The 21,440-nt window shown below is 39.2% G+C and overlaps 1 protein-coding gene, 1 long non-coding RNA gene and 1 pseudogene across 2 annotated transcripts; all 3 read right to left on the bottom strand.

Annotated features, from left to right (window-relative positions):
• Positions 1-199: 199 nt before the first annotated feature.
• Positions 200-2,774, bottom strand: LOC115569133 (phospholipase A and acyltransferase 3-like; annotated as a pseudogene).
• A 2,619-nt stretch (positions 2,775-5,393) lies between these two features.
• On the bottom strand, positions 5,394-12,434 carry LOC115569140 (phospholipase A and acyltransferase 3-like). Its single transcript, XM_030397082.1, has 5 exons — positions 12,314-12,434; positions 8,433-8,509; positions 6,955-7,123; positions 6,482-6,747; positions 5,394-6,265 (listed from the first exon to the last, which is right to left on the bottom strand). Exons 2-5 carry the CDS (start codon positions 8,445-8,447, stop codon positions 6,257-6,259), a joined length of 459 nt encoding a protein of 152 aa, XP_030252942.1. The 5' UTR covers positions 8,448-8,509; positions 12,314-12,434; the 3' UTR covers positions 5,394-6,256.
• A 503-nt stretch (positions 12,435-12,937) lies between these two features.
• Positions 12,938-14,798, bottom strand: LOC115569142 (uncharacterized). Its single transcript, XR_003981498.1, has 2 exons — positions 14,610-14,798; positions 12,938-13,346 (listed from the first exon to the last, which is right to left on the bottom strand). It is a non-coding gene; the product is annotated as an uncharacterized LOC115569142 (long non-coding RNA).
• Between the last annotated feature and the right edge of the window lie 6,642 nt (positions 14,799-21,440).

The raw sequence follows: 21,440 nt of genomic DNA, 5'->3' as shown, positions 1-21,440 counted from the left end.
AGTGAACAGTTGAAACCATAAATGAAGAAATCAAAAACTGAAACCTTACGGAGGGATCACGAGGTGTGAGGGGACGCTGTGTCACAGACAGAAAGTCTCGTTTAGTATCACACAAATGATTCTTTATTCAAAACAATTACAAACATTTAAATGTCAGAGGAAGACAAAACACTATAAACTCCAGATAGAGACGTTTAGATTTGATTCAAGAGGTTTATTTAATGTATCTATTTATAATAATCTTCCAGTTAGCCACTTTTGTTTTTATCAATAGAAAAGACCACCTCAACTGATCATGAGTGATCATGATAAATAGTTATTAGGCTTCGCTGGTGCTCTGTTAATCAAGCCCCTGAAGACCCTGGACTTCAATCACTGCGTGTTCTTGTTTTCTCTTTTGCTCCCTCCAGACAGAGCTCCTGCCAGTGCCAACATACCCAGACCCACCACTGCTGCCCCACCTGCAACAATGGCTGCTTCTCCTGCTTTACGCACCTGCAGACAAAATGTAACAACTTTCAGTTTACAGGCAGGAATCTGATGAGCAGTTTTGACATTCAAAGCTCCATTAAAATGTATCCACACATATCCCTCATAATTAGACATTTTTTGTACCACCCTTTTCTATGATGATGTAACATGTACATCATAATATCAAAAATGTTTGAAGAGTTTTCATTTGATCCTCATCGTGACAATGAATCACTTTGAATCATTGTAGCTGACACGACAACTTCTACCATGTCTTCTTCATGGCCGGCTGCAGCCACAAGTCCTGAGTTGAACACTGACTGTGATGTAGGAGGACTGCTTGATGCGGTCAGTTCAGAAGGACAGTGCAGCAGGGCTCAAGCGGGGAGCAGATGCACATGAAGTCAGTTTAACCAGCTTTTTCACATCAAACAGGGTTTCCTCAACTTTTTATGAATTATCCATCACTTCTTATGGACAGTTCAGCCAGCAGACACAAATGTTTGATTCTTGGTGAAGCTTGTGTGTTAGAGGCTCCATCCTGTGGTGCTCAGAGGATGATGCACTGAAGGCCTACACTAAAGATACTCATATATTTAGATTTTGATAGAGGTCCCTGAAGATCTCAATCAAGTCCCCGGACTCCAGTTTCTCATCAGACTTTGATTAGGACATACAGAAAAAATTAGGTTTGACTTGGTTTGGCAATAACTGCAGTACATCTGAGCCAGGCAGACTCTCTGATATAAACTGGGTTATACAAAGATAATGCAAAACTTTTAACCTGTTTTCAAACTAATTACATTATATTCTATATACAATAACACATTGGATACATTCTGTAACAGCTGTATAGTCCAATTAAAAATAACTGCTGTAATAGAAGAAATCTTGAAGTATGGCCCTGTCACCCCCCAGATTTTCAGTATCTATTGTCTTAGCAGTAGCTGATTAATTAGGTAGTTGCAAAATGATAACGATTTGTCAGATTCTGTGCATGTCAGCGGGGACATGTCAGAAGACAAGCACAGAAGTGTTGAATTGGTTCAGTCATCATGAAACTGAGTTCATGGAGGTGCTCTTACAATAAAGAGAGTGTGTGGGACATTAGAAGACATGTCTGTGATATATAATTAGCTCATTTTGATTGTCTAAGACAGTCTTGTCTTAACATGTATAGGCAACAATGAACATTTGGTGGGCGACAAAAATCTTTAAGTTAGATGATGAGCAGAGTTTTCCTGACAATCTTAAGTCCTTTAAAATCATTCACAACTCTGGTAAATATAGAGTTTTAAAAAACAAAGAATCACATCCTGTCTAACACTGCTAACTCTTCTATGTTTTTCTCCAAAGCCACAAAAAGAGTCATTTGTAAAAAAAAAACTTGATCCACTTACCTGCTGGGACTCATGTTTTCCATAGCGCAGCTCATTTGCAAAGTGCTCACAGTTCTCGCTGATGACGGTGTACTTCGTCGTCTTGCCCACCTGCCCGAGTGCCTGGTCCACAATGATGGAAGCTGAGGGGGGCTCGTTCTTCTTGTCCAGGCTGTTGTTGATTCTCCATTTGTTGTCTCCCACCGCCTCCTGCAGCTTCTCTCTCCTCACCATGGCCTTCTCAGTCGGGAGAGACATCAAGGTGTTGGAAGCTGCACCTGAGACTTCACCTTTGAGTAAAAAGAGAGAAACAGACAGAGTTTGCGCAGGATTATGAACTAAATGTTGCAACATGTTTTTTAGTAATTTTTTAATCATGAATCAGAGAGTATTAGAGAGTAGCAGTACAGACAGAGGACTCACCGCCTGGTGGCAATGTCACATGAACAACGTCGTCATCACCAACATACACAGCTCAGTGCTGATAGCCACGTCTGGGCATCTCAATCAAGTCCCCAGGCTTTGGTTTCTGAATAGACTTGGATGAGAAGGAGACAGGAAACATGTTTGACTTTGCAACAGACTGTTTGGAAACAACTGCAGTACATTTGAGAACTCTGACATAATCTGTGTTACACAGAGAAAGATAATATAAGACTTGAATCATGAATTAGAGTTATGGTATAAATAAAGCAGACTGAGCTAGGTGCAGCAGCTACACATGCAGCAGATGGCAGTATACCAATGTAAAGTTGGTTTGTAGATTGCAAATGAACTACAGATAAAGACAAAGAAGAAGAAGAAAAAAAGGAGTACGAAGACTGAAAAGAAAGATGATGTGGGAGAAGAGGAAGAAGTGGCAGAAGAGGATTTAGTATTCTGATCCAGTGATAGTTTCCCAACCTGTGACTGGTCCATTTCAGTTGGTTTCCTCCGTAAACCTTAAACTGGTTTCACTTTCAAGATGAATCTCAGCACCTGCAGGAACAAATCATTGATGTAGATGATCTGTTGACCTGGATGTTGTGTGATTCATTTATTTACCATTCTACAACACATGGTTGTATAACTAAATGGTAGTGACTGCTGTTTTGTCAAACTTGTTTTAGAGAGTTGTTATTTTTACCAATTAGAAAAAAGAAATCATCCTATGGCACAATTTGCCCCAACATGAGTGTAAAATGTGCATGGGGTCAGGGTAAATTGAGACCTCTGTTAAATACTGATAAAAAAATGACACAAAATGAAACAGTTTTGAGATCACTGTGACCTTCATTAATGTCACCAATATAACCAAGGCAGAAACTTATACTTTGACGTCAACCCATATGTTTGTGTGCTTGTTAAACATGCAAATTTTACATGTTCAGTCCAGATTAAACTGTAATCACTGTGTGTTAGCTACATATGGAATGTAAAGTGTGTGTCATGATTGGGATCTTTGATGTGGCTGTTTTTGTGGTTTCTGTACTGTTGTGTTGTCAGAGCTGCTCTGAGGAGGATGGGTGTGGCTTCCCTCATACCTGGAGTTCCTCGACCTCCAGCCTCCACCAGACTCTGAAACTCTCTGAGCCAGTTCACCCGTGTCTTCACTTCCCTCTGTTGGGAGAGATGCAGGACAGCCACCACACTCCTCAGCTTTCTCCAGTGCTTCACCTCAAGTAAACCTCTCTGCTCTCTGAGCCTCCCCTGCAACTCCACCTCTGCCAGCTGACTCAAGACCTGCACATCATTCTGAACTTCTGTGTCAAATAAACCTCCTAAACCCATCCCAGTCTGGTTTGGATCCTGCAAATCATTTCCAATCGTCACAGTATGTTTGTGTGTGTGGCTTAATCAGTCATCAATCATCAACAGCGACACTGTGTGTGTTCGTCACAACATCACTGGCAAAATTTACCCCACAACCTCCATTTTGACAAAACTGTTCCACACAGGTGCTCAGATCCACAATGATTTCATGAACTTGTTCTGTGAGAACCTGCATATAGAATACATGTAAAAAATGTGCTTCTAAATGCTTCTAATTCAAACATTTGGTGAATACTGTAGGCCTTGTTGTGGCATGAAGGGGCTGTAACTTCTTTCTTCTTGTGTTACAAAATGACAATGAATGAACCCGACACCTCATTGCTAAAATAAAACAACTCTATCTTTGTTTATTTTAATTAGTTTCGTTTCAGTTTCGTTTCAGTTTTTCTTGAGGCTATTGTTTTGAATTACGTTTCAGGTAAGACAAGTTTTTGTTCAAGGGTGTCGTTTTAGTTTCACTTTTAATTTACGATAAGACCAAACAATAGAAACACCCTGAGGTAGTCCATAACAAGGCCTACCTGGTTTGAAAGCACCAAAAACTAACCTGAACACTTGTAGAATGATCCTGGCTGTTTGCAGCGTTTTTAGAGTTTAGTTTGAGTTTTTCATAAAAGGTTTTGTTTTAATTTAGTTTAGATGTTTTTTCCACTGTTCATTTTAGTTTTAGTTCCAGTTTTAATTTAAGAGATAATAATCTGGATGGCAACACAATTCAGCAGCATCAAAAGTAAACATTTAAAATAGTTAAGCTTAATAAACAACTCTCTCAAATAGTTTCACATTAGTATTAAAAGGTGAAATGAATATAATAAACTGACAGCTTAGGCATAAAGCATTAACTAACTGTCCGTACAGTACAAAATAAACCAGTTTTAACATTTTAGCAAACATACAAATACTGTCGGGTCTTCTAACAAAAAAAATCACATTTTATTTAAATGTTTCATCAGTGTGTTCTCTTACCTTTAACGATGAAGTTGAATGTCAGAGACGTCTCCGAAGAGCCACATAACCTCATTTGTGAGATCAAGTTATTCAAGTTCATCCTAACATCGCAATGTACACGCCTACATTTTACACAGACATGTAGCTTAAATAATTATTCAGGTATGTAAGTAGCCTATATAAATAAATGGGGGGAATTCAGGTAAATTCAGGTTTGTAGATCGTCCAGTAAACTTACGAAAACTGTCTACTCACTCCAGTGATGTTTCTATAAATCAATTTAGGCCATTTCAACATTTTTATGTTGAAATTAATCTGGAACATGCATTCTTCTAAGCTACACATCTTCATACATACCATGACCCCCCTCTGACTCTGGCAGCATGTTCAGGTAATGTGAGTAAAGTGAGGCGCTACAATTAAAATGGTTGTTATGAGGACAAACTTCAGTACACATGGATATAAATGGACTTATTGAATACATAATAGTCTCAGCTTCTCAGTCATAGCCAATGTATGCTACTATTTAATGAAATGTTCAATATTCGCTTATCTAATCAATATTAAAGTTGAATCTACATCTTGGTTTTGACCATGAAGTCAAAATTCAAGAAATTCAAGTTGGCTACAATGTTTCCAGATTTCATTCATGATAGGAGATGATATTTGGAGTTACCAGCCACAACAACTATTAACAGCCAACAAAAAAAATGAAATAAAATAAAAGCCCACCCCTTTAAGACCCCTCAAAAAACATGAGAAACAAACACAGCAGACTCCCTGCAGAGCGAAGAGTGTTTTATTGTGAAATTTCAACAATCGGGTGCAGTGGGAGTAATTGAGTTTAATATCATTAAGAAGAACATCAGAGTAAACAATCACTTGGATTCATCTGATAAACGATCAGTAAAATAAAACTTGTTCGATAAATCAAAATGTTCAATCTTCATAAAGAACACATATCAGCAAAAGCACTGAGGCTATATGTATCTTTAAGGACCTTCACTTTGCTCTCTAGGACCATGCTGACCATATTTACTCTAGTTCAGGTGCAAATCTTAAAGCAGTGAAATGGGCGCCATGTGAAATGGTGCAGAAAGAAAGAAAGACTACCATCCAGAATGACTCAAATTATTCTTGACTCAAAGAAATGGCAAACAATTTAATGTCAGAGGAAGACAGAACTTTATAGACTCCAGCTAAATCGTCAAACAGTCAGCGGGGACATGTCAGAAGACAAGTACAGAAGTGTTGAATTGGTTCAGTCATCATGAAACTGAGTTCATGGAGGTGCTCTTACAATAAAGAGAGTGTGTGGGACGTTACAAGACATGTCTGTGATATATAATTAGCTAATTTTCATTGTCTAAGACATTCTTGTCTTATCATGTATTGGTAACAGTGAACATTTTGGACTTCAGAGACATTCAAATTTGATTCAAGGAGCGTTTCGCAAAATCTTTTTTTTTAATTATCTAAAAAGAATTTTAAAAATTCATTTTGACATCTTTATTAAGAAGTAGAACGTTTCAGATAGGAGGAGAGGTGGAGGAAGATGTCTGTCAGTCTGTCTCTCATCTTCTGACGAAGTCTACTGCAGCTCTTAAAGGGACCGGTAGAGGCCAGACGACTGTAGCAACAGCTGCCTATTCCACCTGTGGAGGGCAACAGACATCTTGAAGTTAGACGATGAGCAGAGTTCTCTGAACAATCTAAAGTCCTTTAAAACCATTCACAACTCTGGGAAATATAGAGTAACAAAAACCAAAGAATCACACTTTCAAAAACAACTGGCTTCATCCTGTCTAACACTGCTTACTCTTCTCTGTTTTTCACTACAGCCAAAAAAAAGAAAATATGGGACCACTGACCTGGGACAGAGCTCTTCCGTAGCGCAGCTTGGTCACAAAGTGCTCACAGTTGTTGCTGATCTCATTGTACTCGATCACATTGCCCACCAGACGGAGCGCCTCCCTTACAATGATGTGAGCAGGGCAAGGGTTGGACGTCATGTCCCGGGTGTTGTTGATTTTCCATTGGCTGTTTCCCGCCACACCCTCCAGCTTCTCTTTCCTCACCACGGCATTTCCAGTCAGGGGAAACCTCGAGCTGCTGTAAGCTGCAACTGAGACTCCAGCTTTGAATAAAAGAGAAACAGAGTTTGTGCAGGGTTATGAGTTAAATATTGCAACATGTTTTTTTGTGATTTATTAATCATGAATCAGTTCAAACAAATACTCTAATTTGATAATCTGGTCTGTATATGTCACAGTGCCAACAGGCTGTCATTATTCCAGACTGACAGGTCAGGATTAGAGAGTAACAGTACAGACAGAGGACTCACAGAGTGGTGATGTCCGGTGATCAACGTGAACAACGTAGCCATCACCAACATACACAGCCCAGTGCGTATGGGCAGGTTGGGAGATCTCAATCAAGTCCCCAGGCTCTGGTGTCTGAACAGCAGGTATAGCCGGTATATGCCGTATCGGCGAAGGAGGTTGAGGCAAAGACTAAGGGCGCCGTCATCCAAAGGGGGGCGCCGCAAAACAGGGGGAGGAAAAAAAATTCAATGAATAATAATAGAAAAATAATCAGAATCAGACTCAGCTTTATTGGCCAAGTATGTGAACACATATGAGGAATTTGACTACGTTCTTTTCGCACACGATGTGCATAGAAGTAAACATGAAAATAAACATGACAAACATTCAACTGGAAAGAATAAGAACAACAAAGAACAGTAATTTAAAGAATGGTATAACAATAAATAAGTAAATAATTATCAATAAATAATTATAATTAATATAAATAAAGTGTTCAGAGGTCCGGTCTATTATGAATATATATTTAATTATATATATGCAACCCTCTTTTCTTGGCTGGTAGCGTATTCCAGTCTCTTCTGGCAGTGGATAAATAGCGGGCTACACTCGGGTTCAGTCTTCTTTTAATGATCACCAAAACGGCAGAACAGTACAATATCGTCACCGTCATGGCAGACAAAATGTGTCGATCCCTGAGTGCGAGCTAACAGGCAGAAGAGTAATGGTGGACCTCCTACCTGTTAGGTTGCACTCGGAGATCGACACTTTTTGTCTGCCATGACAGCGGCGTGCCGGAGATCCAGCTCCTACGGTAAGTAGTTAAAAAAACGTCTTTTTAGTAAACTCTGTGTACACAAACAATGTTCTCAATGCTCGTGTTCATGAGTAGAGACCCTGGTGATACTACGAGCAAAGTTTCATGTTGTGTCGAGCCTTCTTATTGTTTTAAAAATAGCGATTTTGATGCTAGTGTGCCAGTGCCCCATGCACTCCATTGAAAATAAGGTTGTTCGGAAACGAAACTACGGTAATTCTTAAAAGTGCCTCTTTCATCGAAATTTTGCATTTACACGAAGGTTTGACTCATTCAATCACAAATAAAGCCTCGGTTGCTTTTTGGCGAGAGTTTCACTTTAAGTATCCAACTATAAAGTTGGTTTGTAGACTGCTAATGAAACACTAATAAAGACACAGATGAACGAAGGAAGAATCAAAAAGATAACAGAGAAGAAGACGACAAAGATGACGAAGATGATGAAAAAGATGACAAAGACAAATTTGAAGAAAAATAAGATAAAGGTAACAAAGTGGAAGTAAATGATGAAGAAGATGAAAGAGACTGAGAAGAAGACAAAGCAGATGAAGTAAAAGAAGACAGAGAAGGAGACAAAGAAGAAGCGGACGAAGATGAAAACTAAGAAGAAGAAACAGACAAAGAAGATGAAGAAGTGGCAGAAGACGATTTAGTATTCTGATCCAGTGATAGTTTCCTAACCTCTGACTGGCCCATTTCAGCGTTTGTTTCGTCTGTAAACCTTAAACTGGTTTCACCTTCCAGATGACTCTCAGCACCTGCAGGAACAAATCATTTCATCAGCACACAACATGAGATAAAGAGAAAAGTAAATGTAATGTTGAGGCATCATTGATGTGGGAATTGTGTTAGAAAACAGTAGTAGTAGTCTTTATTTAAAGCTTTTATCAGTCAGGGCAGTGGTTTTCAAACGTGTTGTGTCAAAGGCACACCTGTATTCATATCTGTGTAAAATAGCCTCTATAGCATCGTGTTATCTAATCACTCTGTACACAGATACTTTTAGATCCCTGGAGGGGTTTTAAATACGTTTTACTTTGTGTTACTCACAAAATAACACAATTATATGAATGGGTGAATGAAACTAAATGTAACAGACATATTTTCTATTATCCGTTATAACCAGATGTTGTGTGATATAACAGCTTTTCTAGTCAATTCAGTCCCCATGAATACACTCAGTAACCACTTTATTAGGTACATTTAGTTGAAACTAATGTAGTTTAATGCAACAGTCCTGCATTAAATCCTCCCTTCATGAGTATTATAGTGTTCAGTGTTTTATCTAAACTCTTTAACAGGTGTTACTTATCTTAGTTTAAGGAAGTTTCCAGAACTTGTTAGTTTTTATACATTTAGTTTATAGTAGTTTTAGTGTGTCTCTGTAAAGGCTACATACAGTGAGGGAAAAAAAAAAAAAAAAGAAAAAAAAAAAAAAGGATTTTGTCAGCCACCAATTGTGCAAGTTCTCCCACAAAGAGATGAGAGAGGCCTTTAATCATAGGTATACCTCAACTATGAGAGACTAAATGGGAAAAAAAAAAAAAAAAAAAAAAAAAATCCAGAAAATCACATTGTCTGATTTTTAAAGAATTTATTTGCAAATTATGGTGGAAAATAAGCATTTGGTCAACAACAAAAGTTCATCTCAATACTTTGTTTTATACCCTTTGTTGGCAATGACAGAGGTCAAACGTTTTCTGTAAGTCTTCACAAGGTTTTCACACACTGTTGCTGCTATTTTGGCCCATTCCTCCGTGCAGATCTCCTCTAGAGCAGTGATGTTTTGGGACTGTCGTTGGGCAACAAGGACTTTCAACTCCCTCCAAAGATTTTCTATGGGGTTGAGATCTGGAGACTGGCTAGGCCACTCCAGGACCTTGAAATGCTTCTTACGAAGCCACTCCTCGTTGCCCGGGCGGTGTGTTTAGGATCATTGTCATGCTGAAAGACCCAGCCACGTTTCATCTTCAATGCCCTTGCTGATGGAAGGAGGTTTTCGCTCAAAATCTCACGATACATGGCCCCTTTCATTCTTTCCTTTACACGGATCAGTCGTCCTGTTCCCTTTGCAGAAAAACAGCCCCAAAGCATGATGTTTCCACCCCCATGCTTCACAGTAGGTATGGTGTTCTTTGGATGCAACTCAGCATTCTTTCTCCTCCAAACACGACAAGTTGAGTTTTTACCAAAAAGTTCTATTTTGGTTTCATCTGACCATATGACATTCTCCCAATCCTCTTTTGGATCATCCAAATGCTCTCTAGCAAACTTCAGACGGGCCTGGACATGTACTGGCTTAAGCAGGGGGACACATCTGGCACTGCAGGATTTGAGTCCCTGGCGGCGTAGTGTGTTACTGATGGTAGCCTTTGTTACTTTGGTCCCAGCTCTCTGCAGGTCATTCACTAGGTCCCCCCATGTGGTTCTGGGATTTTTGCTCACTGTTCTTGTGATCATTTTGACCCCACGGGGTGAGATCTTGTGTGGAGCCCCAGATCGAGGGTATTATCAGGGGTCTTGTATGTCTTCCATTTTCTATTAATTGCTCCCACAGTTGATTTCTTCACACCAAGCTGCTTACCTATTGCAGATTCAGTCTTCCCAGCCTGGTGCAGGTCTACAATTTTGTTCCTGGTGTCCTTTGACAGCTCTTTGGTCTTGGCCATAGTGGAGTTTGGAGTGTGACTGTTTGAGGTTGTGGACAGGTGTCTTTTATACTGATAACGAGTTCAAACAGGTGCCATTAATACAGGTAACGAGTGGAGGACAGAGGAGCCTCTTAAAGAAGTTACAGGTCTGTGAGAGCCAGAAATCTTGCTTGTTTGTAGGTGATCAAATACTTATTTTACCGAGGAATTTACCAATTAATTCATTAAAAATCCTACAATGTGATTTCCTTGATTCTTTCCCCCCATTCTGTCTCTCATAGTTGAAGTGTACCCATGATTAAAATTACAGGCCTTTCTCATCTTTTTAAGTGGGAGAACTTGCACAATTGGTGGCTGACTAAATACTTTTTTCACTGTATAAAGTGTCAGTGTCAGAGACAACTTTGATTTCTTTGTGTCAACATGAATTGTCATTTTTATTTAACTTTAAATGACGACATTTGTTACTGCTCATTTGGTCAGCTCATCTTAGTTTCAGTTTAGATTTATGATAACATTTCTTGAACAAAATAACGGACAAAGGAGGGACCACGAGTATGCCTCACAGGATTTGATGGACACCGACAACAGCGGGGACAAACGGTTGATAGAGGAAGACAGTGAGTCCTGTCCTTCTACTCCGTCCAAAGGAGCTCATACTCGGAAAATATCAAAACCAAATGAAGACGAAGTTTCAAACTCCACAATACTTGCAGCAATTAACACACTGGTGGCGAGATTTGACACACAAGAACAAAGGTTTGAAGAATTTGGCGTGCAGCTAAAACAGAATTGTGCGATGATAGCTAGCTTGACCAGAGCATCTAACTTTAATGCGGCGGAGGTCAAAGATTGCAGGACAAGAGTCTCGATGCTGGAAAAAGAAGTGGAGCACCTGAGGGCAGTAAATGCTGAAATAAAGGAAAAAGCAAGTGAGCAAGACAGATATAAACGGAGATGTAACCTGAGAATCAGAGGAATGAAAGAAAAGATGAATGAAGACACCAGGAAAGTGATTCAACTACGGTGCAAGATAGCCCCTCAATGCGTAAAACAAAGGATATAGTAAATTATAAACTCACTCATCCCTTTTTGTTTGGTTGTATATTACAATAATAATCATTACCCTTTTAATAAAACAAATAAAGAAATATAAAAAAGGACAAATGCTGACTGGTTTACTCATGGAACAAGTTACACGGTCGATTTATTTATCATTTTGCAACTCTTAGCTGTAGTTCCTTTGTGTTACTCACAAAATTATAACATAGTTTTATATTAATAGGTGAATAAAAATAAATGTAAAAGCAATAATCAGACATATTTTCTATTATCCATTATAACCAGATGTTGTGTGACATAACAGCTCTTCTAGTCAGTTCAGTCCCCATCAATACACTCAGTAGCCACTTTATTAGGAACACTTAGTGTAAAGAAAAGTTTTAATTTTTTTTTTTTTTTTTTTTTTTACCTTGATACACTTGTAGGTACAAAAACCTTTAAAATGACTGTCTCAATGTTTAGTTTTACATTTTTCTGAGAAGGTGTCGTTTTTATTTAACTTTAGTTTACGACACTTATTACAGCTCACCTTAGTTTCAGTTTAGATTTGCAATAACTTCTCTTGAACAAAATAATGGACACACTAAATCCACAGACTCAACATGTTTACTCTGAACCTCTCTAAAGCATCTTGAGGTGTCAGGACCAGGGCTGAGAAAAATATAATGAGAGGAGGTGAATAAAGTCCAGAATAAACTTGACATTTCAAGATTAAAGTTGATCCCGACAGACCCAGATTTAAGATTTTAGCAAATAAACAAAGTAGTACAAATGCTGCAGGTTCTTTTAACTATAAATCACAACAGTCCTCGGTTACACTACAGTTTGTTTGTTTGTCTGTTTTCTTACCTTTAATAATAATGTCCAATGTCTGAGACACCTCCAAGAAGTCCACCACCAAACTTCAGCTGCGTGCCAGTAAGCTGATTGTTTATTAGGTGGAGCAGGAAATCACTTCCACTGAGTGACATCACTGGAGGCTATTTATCAGATTACATGCAGCTTCCTCTGGAGCCATGAAAGGCTTTATACTTCTTTTTTCACATATGAAGTAATTCTCCCCAAAACCTGTAAACACACTTTAATGTGAAGAACTGGTGAAGTTACTGTTTAACTGTTCACCATTCTGACTGGAACAGAAGCTGAATCTTGTGTCCGTCCTCTTTAAGAGATATCCAGATTCCAAAATGATCATTACTGTGCTTGATTCACAGCTCCACCATGTGACTCACAATTTGAGCTGCAACATAAGACGACAATAATAGATTACTTTATTATTGTTACACACAATAACAATAGAGTTGGACAAGATAAAAACAAGAGTTCAATGTGTCTCCACACAATAACATTAATATAGTACAGTATGCTCATTCTAATTAAAAGTGATTTGAAATTAAAACAAACAAAAGTGGTCAAGGAAAATAAGCGAACAGTTGAAACCATAAATAAAGAAATCAGACACTGAAACCTTAATGAGGGATCACGAAGTGTGAGGGGACGCTGTGTCGCAGACAGAAAGTCTCATTTAGTATCACACAAATTATTCTTTATTAAAAACAATTGCAAATATTTAAATGTCAGAGGAAGACAAAACATTTTAAACTCCAGAAAGAGACGTTTAGATTTCATTCAAGAGGTTTATTTAATGTATGTGTTTATAATAATCTTCCAGTAAGCCACTTTTGTTTTTATCAATAGAAAAGATCACCTCAACTGATCATGAGTGATCGTGATAAATAGTTATTAGGCTTTGTTGGTGATCTGTTGATCGAGCCCCTGAAGACCCTGGACTTCAATCACTGTCACTGTTGTCTTCTTTTTTGCGCTCTCCCACCACTGCCACCACACCTGCGACCATGGCTGCTTCTCCTGCTTTACGCACCTGCAGAGGAAAATGTAACATCTTTTAGTTTGCAGGCAGGAATCTGATGAGCAGTCTTGACATTCAAAGCTCCATTAAAATGTATCCACACATATCCCTCATAATTAGACATTTTTTGTACGACCCTTTTCTATTATGATGTAAAATGTAGATTATAATGTCAAAAAGGTTTGAAGAGTTTTCATTTGTGTGTTGATCCTCATCGTGACAATGAGTCACTTCGAATCATTGAAGCTGACACAACAACTTCTACCATGTCTTCTTCATGGCCGGCTGCAGCCACAAGTCCTGAGTTGAACAATGACTGTGATGTAGGAGGACTGCTTGATGCGGTCAGTTCAGAAGGACAGTGCAGCAGGGCTCAAGTGGGGAGCAGACGCACATAAAGTCAGTTTAACCAGCTTCTTCACATCAAACAGGGTTTACTCACCTTTTTATGAATTATCCATCACTTCTTATGGACAGTTCAGCCAGCGGACACATTTTGATTCACCACAGGCCTGAGTGTAGTCTTCTTGTTGAAGCTTGTGTGTTAGAGGCTCCACCCTGTGGTGCTCAGAGGATGATGCACTGAAGGCCTACACTAAAGATATTCATATATTTTGATTTTGATTTTTTACAGGCTCTGGTATATTAGATTAGAACTTGAAGATATGTCACATCTCTTTTCCAGTACACCATGTTTGTTCACCCAACTTTGACTACAAAGAAGAGTTTTGTCTCATATCTTAATTGTATTCTTATCCTTGATTTGCAGCCTTTTCAGTTTTATCTTTGCCTGACTCACAGGGTGGTTCCAAGTAAACAACTAAGCCATCACCAACATACACAGCCCAATGCTGAAAGCCAAGTCAGAAGATATCAATCAAGTCCCCAGGCTCTGGTGTCTGATCAGACTTGGACTAGAACAAACAGGAAACATGTTTGTTCTAGTCCAGACTGTTTGGAAACAACTGCAGTACATTTGAGAACTCTCACATAATCTGGGTTACACAGAAAAGCACAGATAATATAAGACTTGAATCATAAAGCTGATAAATAAAGCAGATAACATTGAGTTAAATTGCCTTCATTGACTGAACAAGTGCAGCATCTACACATGTAGCAGATGGCAATATGCAAAATCCCAAAAAAGTTGGTTTGTAGATTGCCAGTGAACCACAGATAAAGACAAAGAAGAAGACAACCCTGAAAATAACATGAAGAAGACGAAGAAGTGACAGAAGATGATTTAGTATTCTGATCCAGTGATAGTTCCCTAACCTGTGACTGGTTCATTTCAGCGTTTGTCTTGTCTGTAAACCTTAAACTGGTTTCACCTTCCAGATGACTCTCAGCACCTGCAGGAACAAATCATTTCATTAGCACACGACATGAGATACAGAGAAAAGTAAATGTAATGTTGAGGCATCATTGATGTGGGAATTGTGTTAGAAAAGAGTAGTAGTAGTCTTTATTTAAAGATTGTATTAGTCATGGCAGTAGTTTTCAAATGTGTTGTGTCAAAGGCACACCTATCACACCTATCCATTATAAACAGATGTTGTGTGACATCCAGGAGGTGATTTGTTAATTTCTAACAGAGGGGATGGCCCATTGGGAGCACTACCCTGCCCCGACACACCTATGTACACCTCCCAAAGGACATTGTTGCAGGACGCTTTAACCATAACTATAACTCTAATTCTACAATTCCACTTTATTCAGTTATCTTCCTTCTCTCCCTACCACAATTGCCTTTTCATAACTATATTACAGTTTTTATTGATTGCTTTGATGCAGCAGTCAACTCAAACTCCACATTTTCAAAACAGTTAACACACAGGCCGAAACAGTGGCACTCATGGTCAGAATGACTCATTTTGTTTGCAAAAGGCTCTAACCGTGCCAAAACATTTAAAATATGCAACAAAAGCTAATTTTGCCTTCAATCAACACAACTTGCAAACAAGTGTATGAGCTCTTCCAATCAACCATTACACAGTGGTCAACAAAATACAAAATACAGCACTCAGTGTGAATCGGTGCACCATTGCTTGTCATTGTGACCAATTACTCTACGTAGCTTTCATGCCAGTGCCATTTGTTGTCAAATTTGCCTTCTTGCAAAGAATTGAATCCAGAATCAGAAATGCTTTGATGCATTTTTTGATTCCATTGATTTTTTTTTTCGAACTGTGGCTGAAAACTGAAATGCTGTAAATATTACACAAAATACATGGAAACCAGAATAAAATCTATTAGAGTATAAGAAAATAAGAACGCTGGTAGTCTCATAGTTCACAAAACATTTCTGCAGCTTCACAGCAAGCATTTTCCTGAACAACTGACCTGTTTTAAAACATAGAAAAGAAGTTAAAGATATAAAATATTACAGTAAAGTATAACAATCTATTACTATAGTGTATAAGAAATAGCCACAATTGATACTCAGGCTCTTCTGTCTTGACGATGGGGCCACATGGCCTCATCCACATCACATTCATTATCCTCTCTTGCAATGAACCAAGGGAAAAATCTTCTTGCATGCCATCCAACCTTGACATTCCTCTGCACCTATTTCTCACTCTCATCTGCCTTAGACCTCTTCAATCCATGTTGGCAAAGAACAACACACCCGCTGCACTTTTTAAGGCCTGCAGACTGATTGCTCATTGAAGATTTGTGTTTAGGAAACAGGTGCTTTAGTGATTTCATACTGATGTAGGTAGTTTCTAATAGTTAGGAACAGATGGTTTCTGTTTGGTTACCATAGCTAAAACAATGGAGTTTGGACTGCTTGAATGACATCCGTGTTAACTGTTCTGCAAAAGGGTGAGGAAAATGTGTCAATTCAATGAGAAAGGGTTAACACATCTGCAAGAGGTGTCTTGGGCTCTGCTGAGACAGTGATGATGAAAACCGAGTGGATTCCAGTTTGTTTAAACAGGTCAAAGCAATCAATAAAAACTGTAAAGTAATGAGTAAATACACCTTTACATTGTGTGCAGTGGACTGAGTTTATTCAGGCAGGGTTTTCTCATGTTTCTAACAATACACTATAAGCAGCGTCATTTTAAATTACACGAACCACATGCAGAGCTGGCTGGAGGCATAAGCGAATTTTTATCCATATATTTCTTAAATATTAAATATATAAATCAAGTGACATCAATTAATAAATGAATTAATAATTCAAGACAAGATGATTCTGATTATATGATCAATATACCTTCCTACAACTGCTGTGTCTGCCAGCATTTGAGTCACGCGCATAAACTAGACAGCTCGCGTGCATCGACAAAGAAAGGATGGATTACTGAATGAGCCTGAATGACCCAAGAGGTCAACGGACCCAGAAGCCCAAGTTGTCGCGTGAAGTCACTACCTCAATTAGTCAAAAAGCAAAAGGCTATGAATCTGAACGAATCAAGGTATTGCTCTTCTCCAGCTGGCCATCCCAAAAGGCAAGGCCGGATTATCCATAGACTGGACTGGGCAAGTGCCCAGGGGCACCAACCATTTACAGCCAGTGGGGGGGCACCTCATGATACAAGCTTTAAACATGTTTTACTTAAATGTTTATATTATTCACTGGAAATTGTTGAAAGACCATACATTACTCGTTTATGAATATCAATTTCATAAAAATAACAACAATAATAATAAATCAGGATTACATGACCCCATCACTCGTGTCTCCCCCCCCCACAATCGGTCAGAGTTGGGTTGGTCCACAAAGCAGGAAGAAGAACTGCGGTCACTAGCAGGTGCAGTGCTGACGAAACCGAAGCTAACTGTGGAGACTATACCAGATGCACAGTTACTACACATGGGCTTGTGGCGTGTCATGTGTCCGACATTTGGTTCCGTTTGCAGCTTTTTCGGACCGGCACTGCCTCCGTCTCCGTGTCTGCTGCTGCTGCGGTGGTTGCTTCCGCTGCTGCCCAGCTTGTGCCGACTGCCGTGGCCGCTTTCCCCTCCATGCATTCTGCCCTCAGCTCCTCTGCCAACTGCTGCAGGACTTTCCTCCGGCCTCTCCTGCTGCTGGTGCTCCCTGAATAAGATGCAGAAATTGATCCCAGCCAGGTCGAGGATGTTATACAAGACCGCCACTAGCCATCTTCCTCTGACGGAGTGTCCTCGCCATCTGGTCCGGGACGTCCACACCGTACTTGGTGTTGTTGTAGTACATCACAGACTCTGGTTTTGTCTTCGCCCCACTAAAGCTGCCCACACCTGTGTGCAGGTGCTCAGGATGCAGACATTCTTCCTCGGATTTCCCTGCTACACAGTCAGAGTCGCATCACCACACTTTAGTGTTGAACAGCTCGTCGTGCTGTTTCACGGAGGGGTTTTTGTCTGCCCATGGTGCCAACCAGGCTATAATACAACTATATAGTGACTCACTTACAAGTAAATTCACAAAGAAGCACAGCTGGAGACCACAAACAAAGTCAGAGAAGAGAGACAATGAAAATAGCAAACCCTGCGAAATGATGTGTGGTCAATATGACCGCTTATGGCCGAAATAGGTAATAGGTATATAAAAACTGTTCTAAATTAAAATACAGACACTTTCAGGAAAAGTCATGTAACAGCAGTATTGCATTTTTTTTTTCATTCAACAATATTATTGCACATATAAATTTGAATCTTGGCTGTTCTAGTGCTGGCTACTCTTTGAGGTTCTTGGTGCTTTAGCAATATTGTTGTTGTGGCATTCATGCCAATGAAGCGAATTTGGATAAAATTGAATTAATAAACCTTTAGATTCTTGCCTATAGACTGGTAAGTGTTGTGTTTACAAATGAGAAATACATCCAGATTTCTTCAAATCTGTATTGCCAATGGGAATTTAAATGTAAATGTCAGGCGATGTTTTCCTCACGGATTTTATTTTATTTTTTCAAGCTAGTTATCTCCCTCTGTCAACCACAATCTGTCTCCTCTGTCAATAAACTCTATTCAGCTCTGTTAAATAACGGGTATTAAAACCCTTAGGTAACGTTGGGTTGGAGAAAACCCCTCCGACCTAACGTTACTAAACTAATTCCTAAACTACAGCTTATCATTTGAATGTTGGCTAGGGTCTATATATTAAACTTGAGATTAATTCTGAAACACATATACAACCAAAACAGCCCAAAATTCATTTTCTTCATGTAAGACAACGTCTAGGATCGGGCTGCTGCTTCCGACTCATTTGGATGTAACATATTCACACAGGTAGTGATGCGCAGCATGCAGACAGCCGTGAGAGAGAGAGATGATCCTCATTAACAAAAAGCATTTGCTTATGCAAAGAAATAAATCTGTTTAAGCTAGATATTTATATGCCACAAAACAATATTGAGTGAGAAAGAGAGATATGATCCATTACGTGATAGTGGAGCGGAGAGTCAGCAGGATTTTGCACCCACAGTCAGTAGTATTAGTAGGTGTATAGGCAAACAAACAAGCAACAACCACTAAGATCATTATTCATTGTACTGTTACATTTGTGGAAAGTTATTACAATACAGACGTTCACGTCCCCACAAACGTAATAGTTATTACGTAATAGTGATAGTTATTACGTTTGTGGGAAATTGTGTGTTACATTTGCAGTAGGCAGCGGCTAATACGCTTATGGAAAATGTACTACATTTGTGGGTTTATTACATTAAATGCTGCTGATTTTTATTACGTTTGCGGTCATTATTACTTTGGCGGGCGTTGGGGGGGGCACTTGAGGTATAGTGCCCAGGGGCACCAAATGGGGTTAATACGGGCCTGCAAAAGGGCACTAGAATACAGGAAATCACATCTACCAAATTCAGAATTTTCTGGGGTAGGACCCCCTGGCCCCCCTTCCCCCATTTGCACACCATTTCGCACAAATAAGGTAGGGGGGGTCCTTATGCATCTGTGCCCAGTAGTTCATAATCACTGTATTAATACAATTTAAAATGTAACATTATAGCGTGACATTTGTGTCAATAATTGTCAAGCACAGGTGCCTCTGCGGTGGTGGGAGGGGGGCCCCAAATCTAATTCTGCTTAGGGCCCCCAGAAGGCTTGGGCCGGCTCTGCCCACATGACCCCTTAGAATTTTTAACCATCTAAATTCCTTGAAGGACAGACAATGAACATTGTGCAAAATAGTAGAGCCCGACCTATTTCTTGATAGGCTGATTTTATTGGCCAAGATTAGTTTATCACACATATATTGGCACTGGCATATATATTGTCCGATATGCACCAATATGAAAACCTTATATTTTAAAAATATGATGCAGAAAACATGCATGGGGTAATTTAAAATCGGTGTAATGACAGTTTGTCCAGCAGACTGCGCTTCAACAGGGGGTAAAACAGCTGGTATGAGGAAATGTAACAGCTGCCTCACTAATGGTTAAACAATAAACCAGCCAAAAATTACAATTGCCAATATAACAAAGCCACCGTGTTCTGAAATGACACACTAAAAACACTCACAAAAACATTTTAGTTTAAGAACATAAACAGCAAACTTTTGTTGATCATTTTTCATTTTTATACAATCGGGAGTCTGCACAGGGTGTTGACTTCCTGAATGTGCAGCTTGTTGCAGCTTCTGTCAAAAATAGACCAGAAGCTGGAACCCAAAGCAGCCCTGCCCAGCTCGTTCCACTTTGCATCGGAGCCGATCGCAACCACTTGTGATTTGTAACACACTATCTGCTACTAGAGGATGAAGAGTGATGGCAGGTTAACAAAGGAGGATGCCTTTTGGTAATTTCCTCTAACAAGGGGGACGGCATCCCCCCTCAATTCGCCTACTGGGGACATCATAACAGCGCTTCTGCTCCCAACAATACACTCAGTAGCCACTTTATTGTACACTTCGTTAAAACTTATGTAGATTGATGCAACAGTCCTGCATTAAATCCTGCCTTTATGAGTATTATTATGTTCAGTGTTTTATCTAAACTCTTTAACAGGTGTTATTTTTCTTAGTTTGAGGTCAGTTAAAGGACGTTTCCAGAGTTTGTTTGTTAGTTTTTAGTTTACATTTTTAGTTTTAGTTTACAGTAGTTTTAGTGTGTCCTTGTAAAGGCTACATATAAAGTGTCAGTGTCAAAAACAACTTTAATTTCTGTGTGTCAACATAAATTGTTATTGTTATTTAACTTTAGTTTACGACAATTGTTACAGCTCGTCTAGTCAGCTCATCTTGAACAAATTAACGTACACAACCTTAATCCACCGTTGTAAACAGTTTACTCTGCACCTCTCTAAACCAGCTTGAGGTGTCAGGACCAGGGCTGAGAAAAATATGAAGACAGGAAGTGAATGAAGTCAAAAAGTCGAGAATAAACTTGACATTTCAAGATTAAAGTCGACCCTGACAGACCCAGTTTTAAGATTTTAGCAAACAAACAAAATAATACAAATGCTGCAGGTTCCTCTAACTAGAAATCACAACAGTCCTCAGTTACGCTGCAGTTTTGTTTTGTTTTTTTCTCACCTTTAACAATAATGGCCAATATCTGAGACACCTCTAAGAAGTCCACCACCAAACTTCAGCTGTGTGTCCGTGACCTGAAAGTTTATTTAGGTGGAGCAGGAAACCACTGACACTGAGTGACATCACTGGAGGCAGTTTATCAGAGTACATGCAGCTTCCTCTGGAGCCATAAAAGGCTTTTTTCACATGTAGTTGTTCTCCCCAAAACCTGTAAACACACTTTAATGTGAAGAATTGGTGAAGTTACCATTTAACTGTTCACCACTCTGACTGGAACAGAAGCTGAATCTTGTGTCCGTCCTCTTTAAGAGATATCCAGATTCCAAAATGATCATTATTGTGCTTGATTCACAGCTCCACCATGTGGCTGTTTGGGCTCATCATTCTTGGGAAGCATTTCCATATTATCTTCAGTTATTAGGACGTGTTCAATGTTTCTAGCTTATTACAGCTTCTGACAATTTGATCTGCGGCATAAGACGACAATAATCGGTTACTTAATTATATTGTTATACACAATAACAGTAGACTTGGACAAGATAAAGTAACATTAGTAAGTAAGTAACACGGTAACATTAATATAGTACAGTATGCTCATTCTAATCAAAAGTGCCTTGAAATTA

The sequence above is a fragment of the Sparus aurata genome, chromosome 18, assembly GCF_900880675.1.
Source record: "Sparus aurata chromosome 18, fSpaAur1.1, whole genome shotgun sequence".
Lineage (NCBI taxonomy): Eukaryota > Metazoa > Chordata > Actinopteri > Spariformes > Sparidae > Sparus > Sparus aurata.
This window is presented reverse-complemented; position numbering and strand designations above follow the sequence as displayed.

Bases quoted from the DNA above. Each gene is read 5' to 3' on its own strand.
- LOC115569140 (XM_030397082.1), bottom strand. The intron at 6,748-6,954 runs GTGAGTCCTCTG...TTTTATTCAAAG, and splicing joins TCACCGGACATCACCACTCT to CTGGAGTCTCAGTTGCAGCT.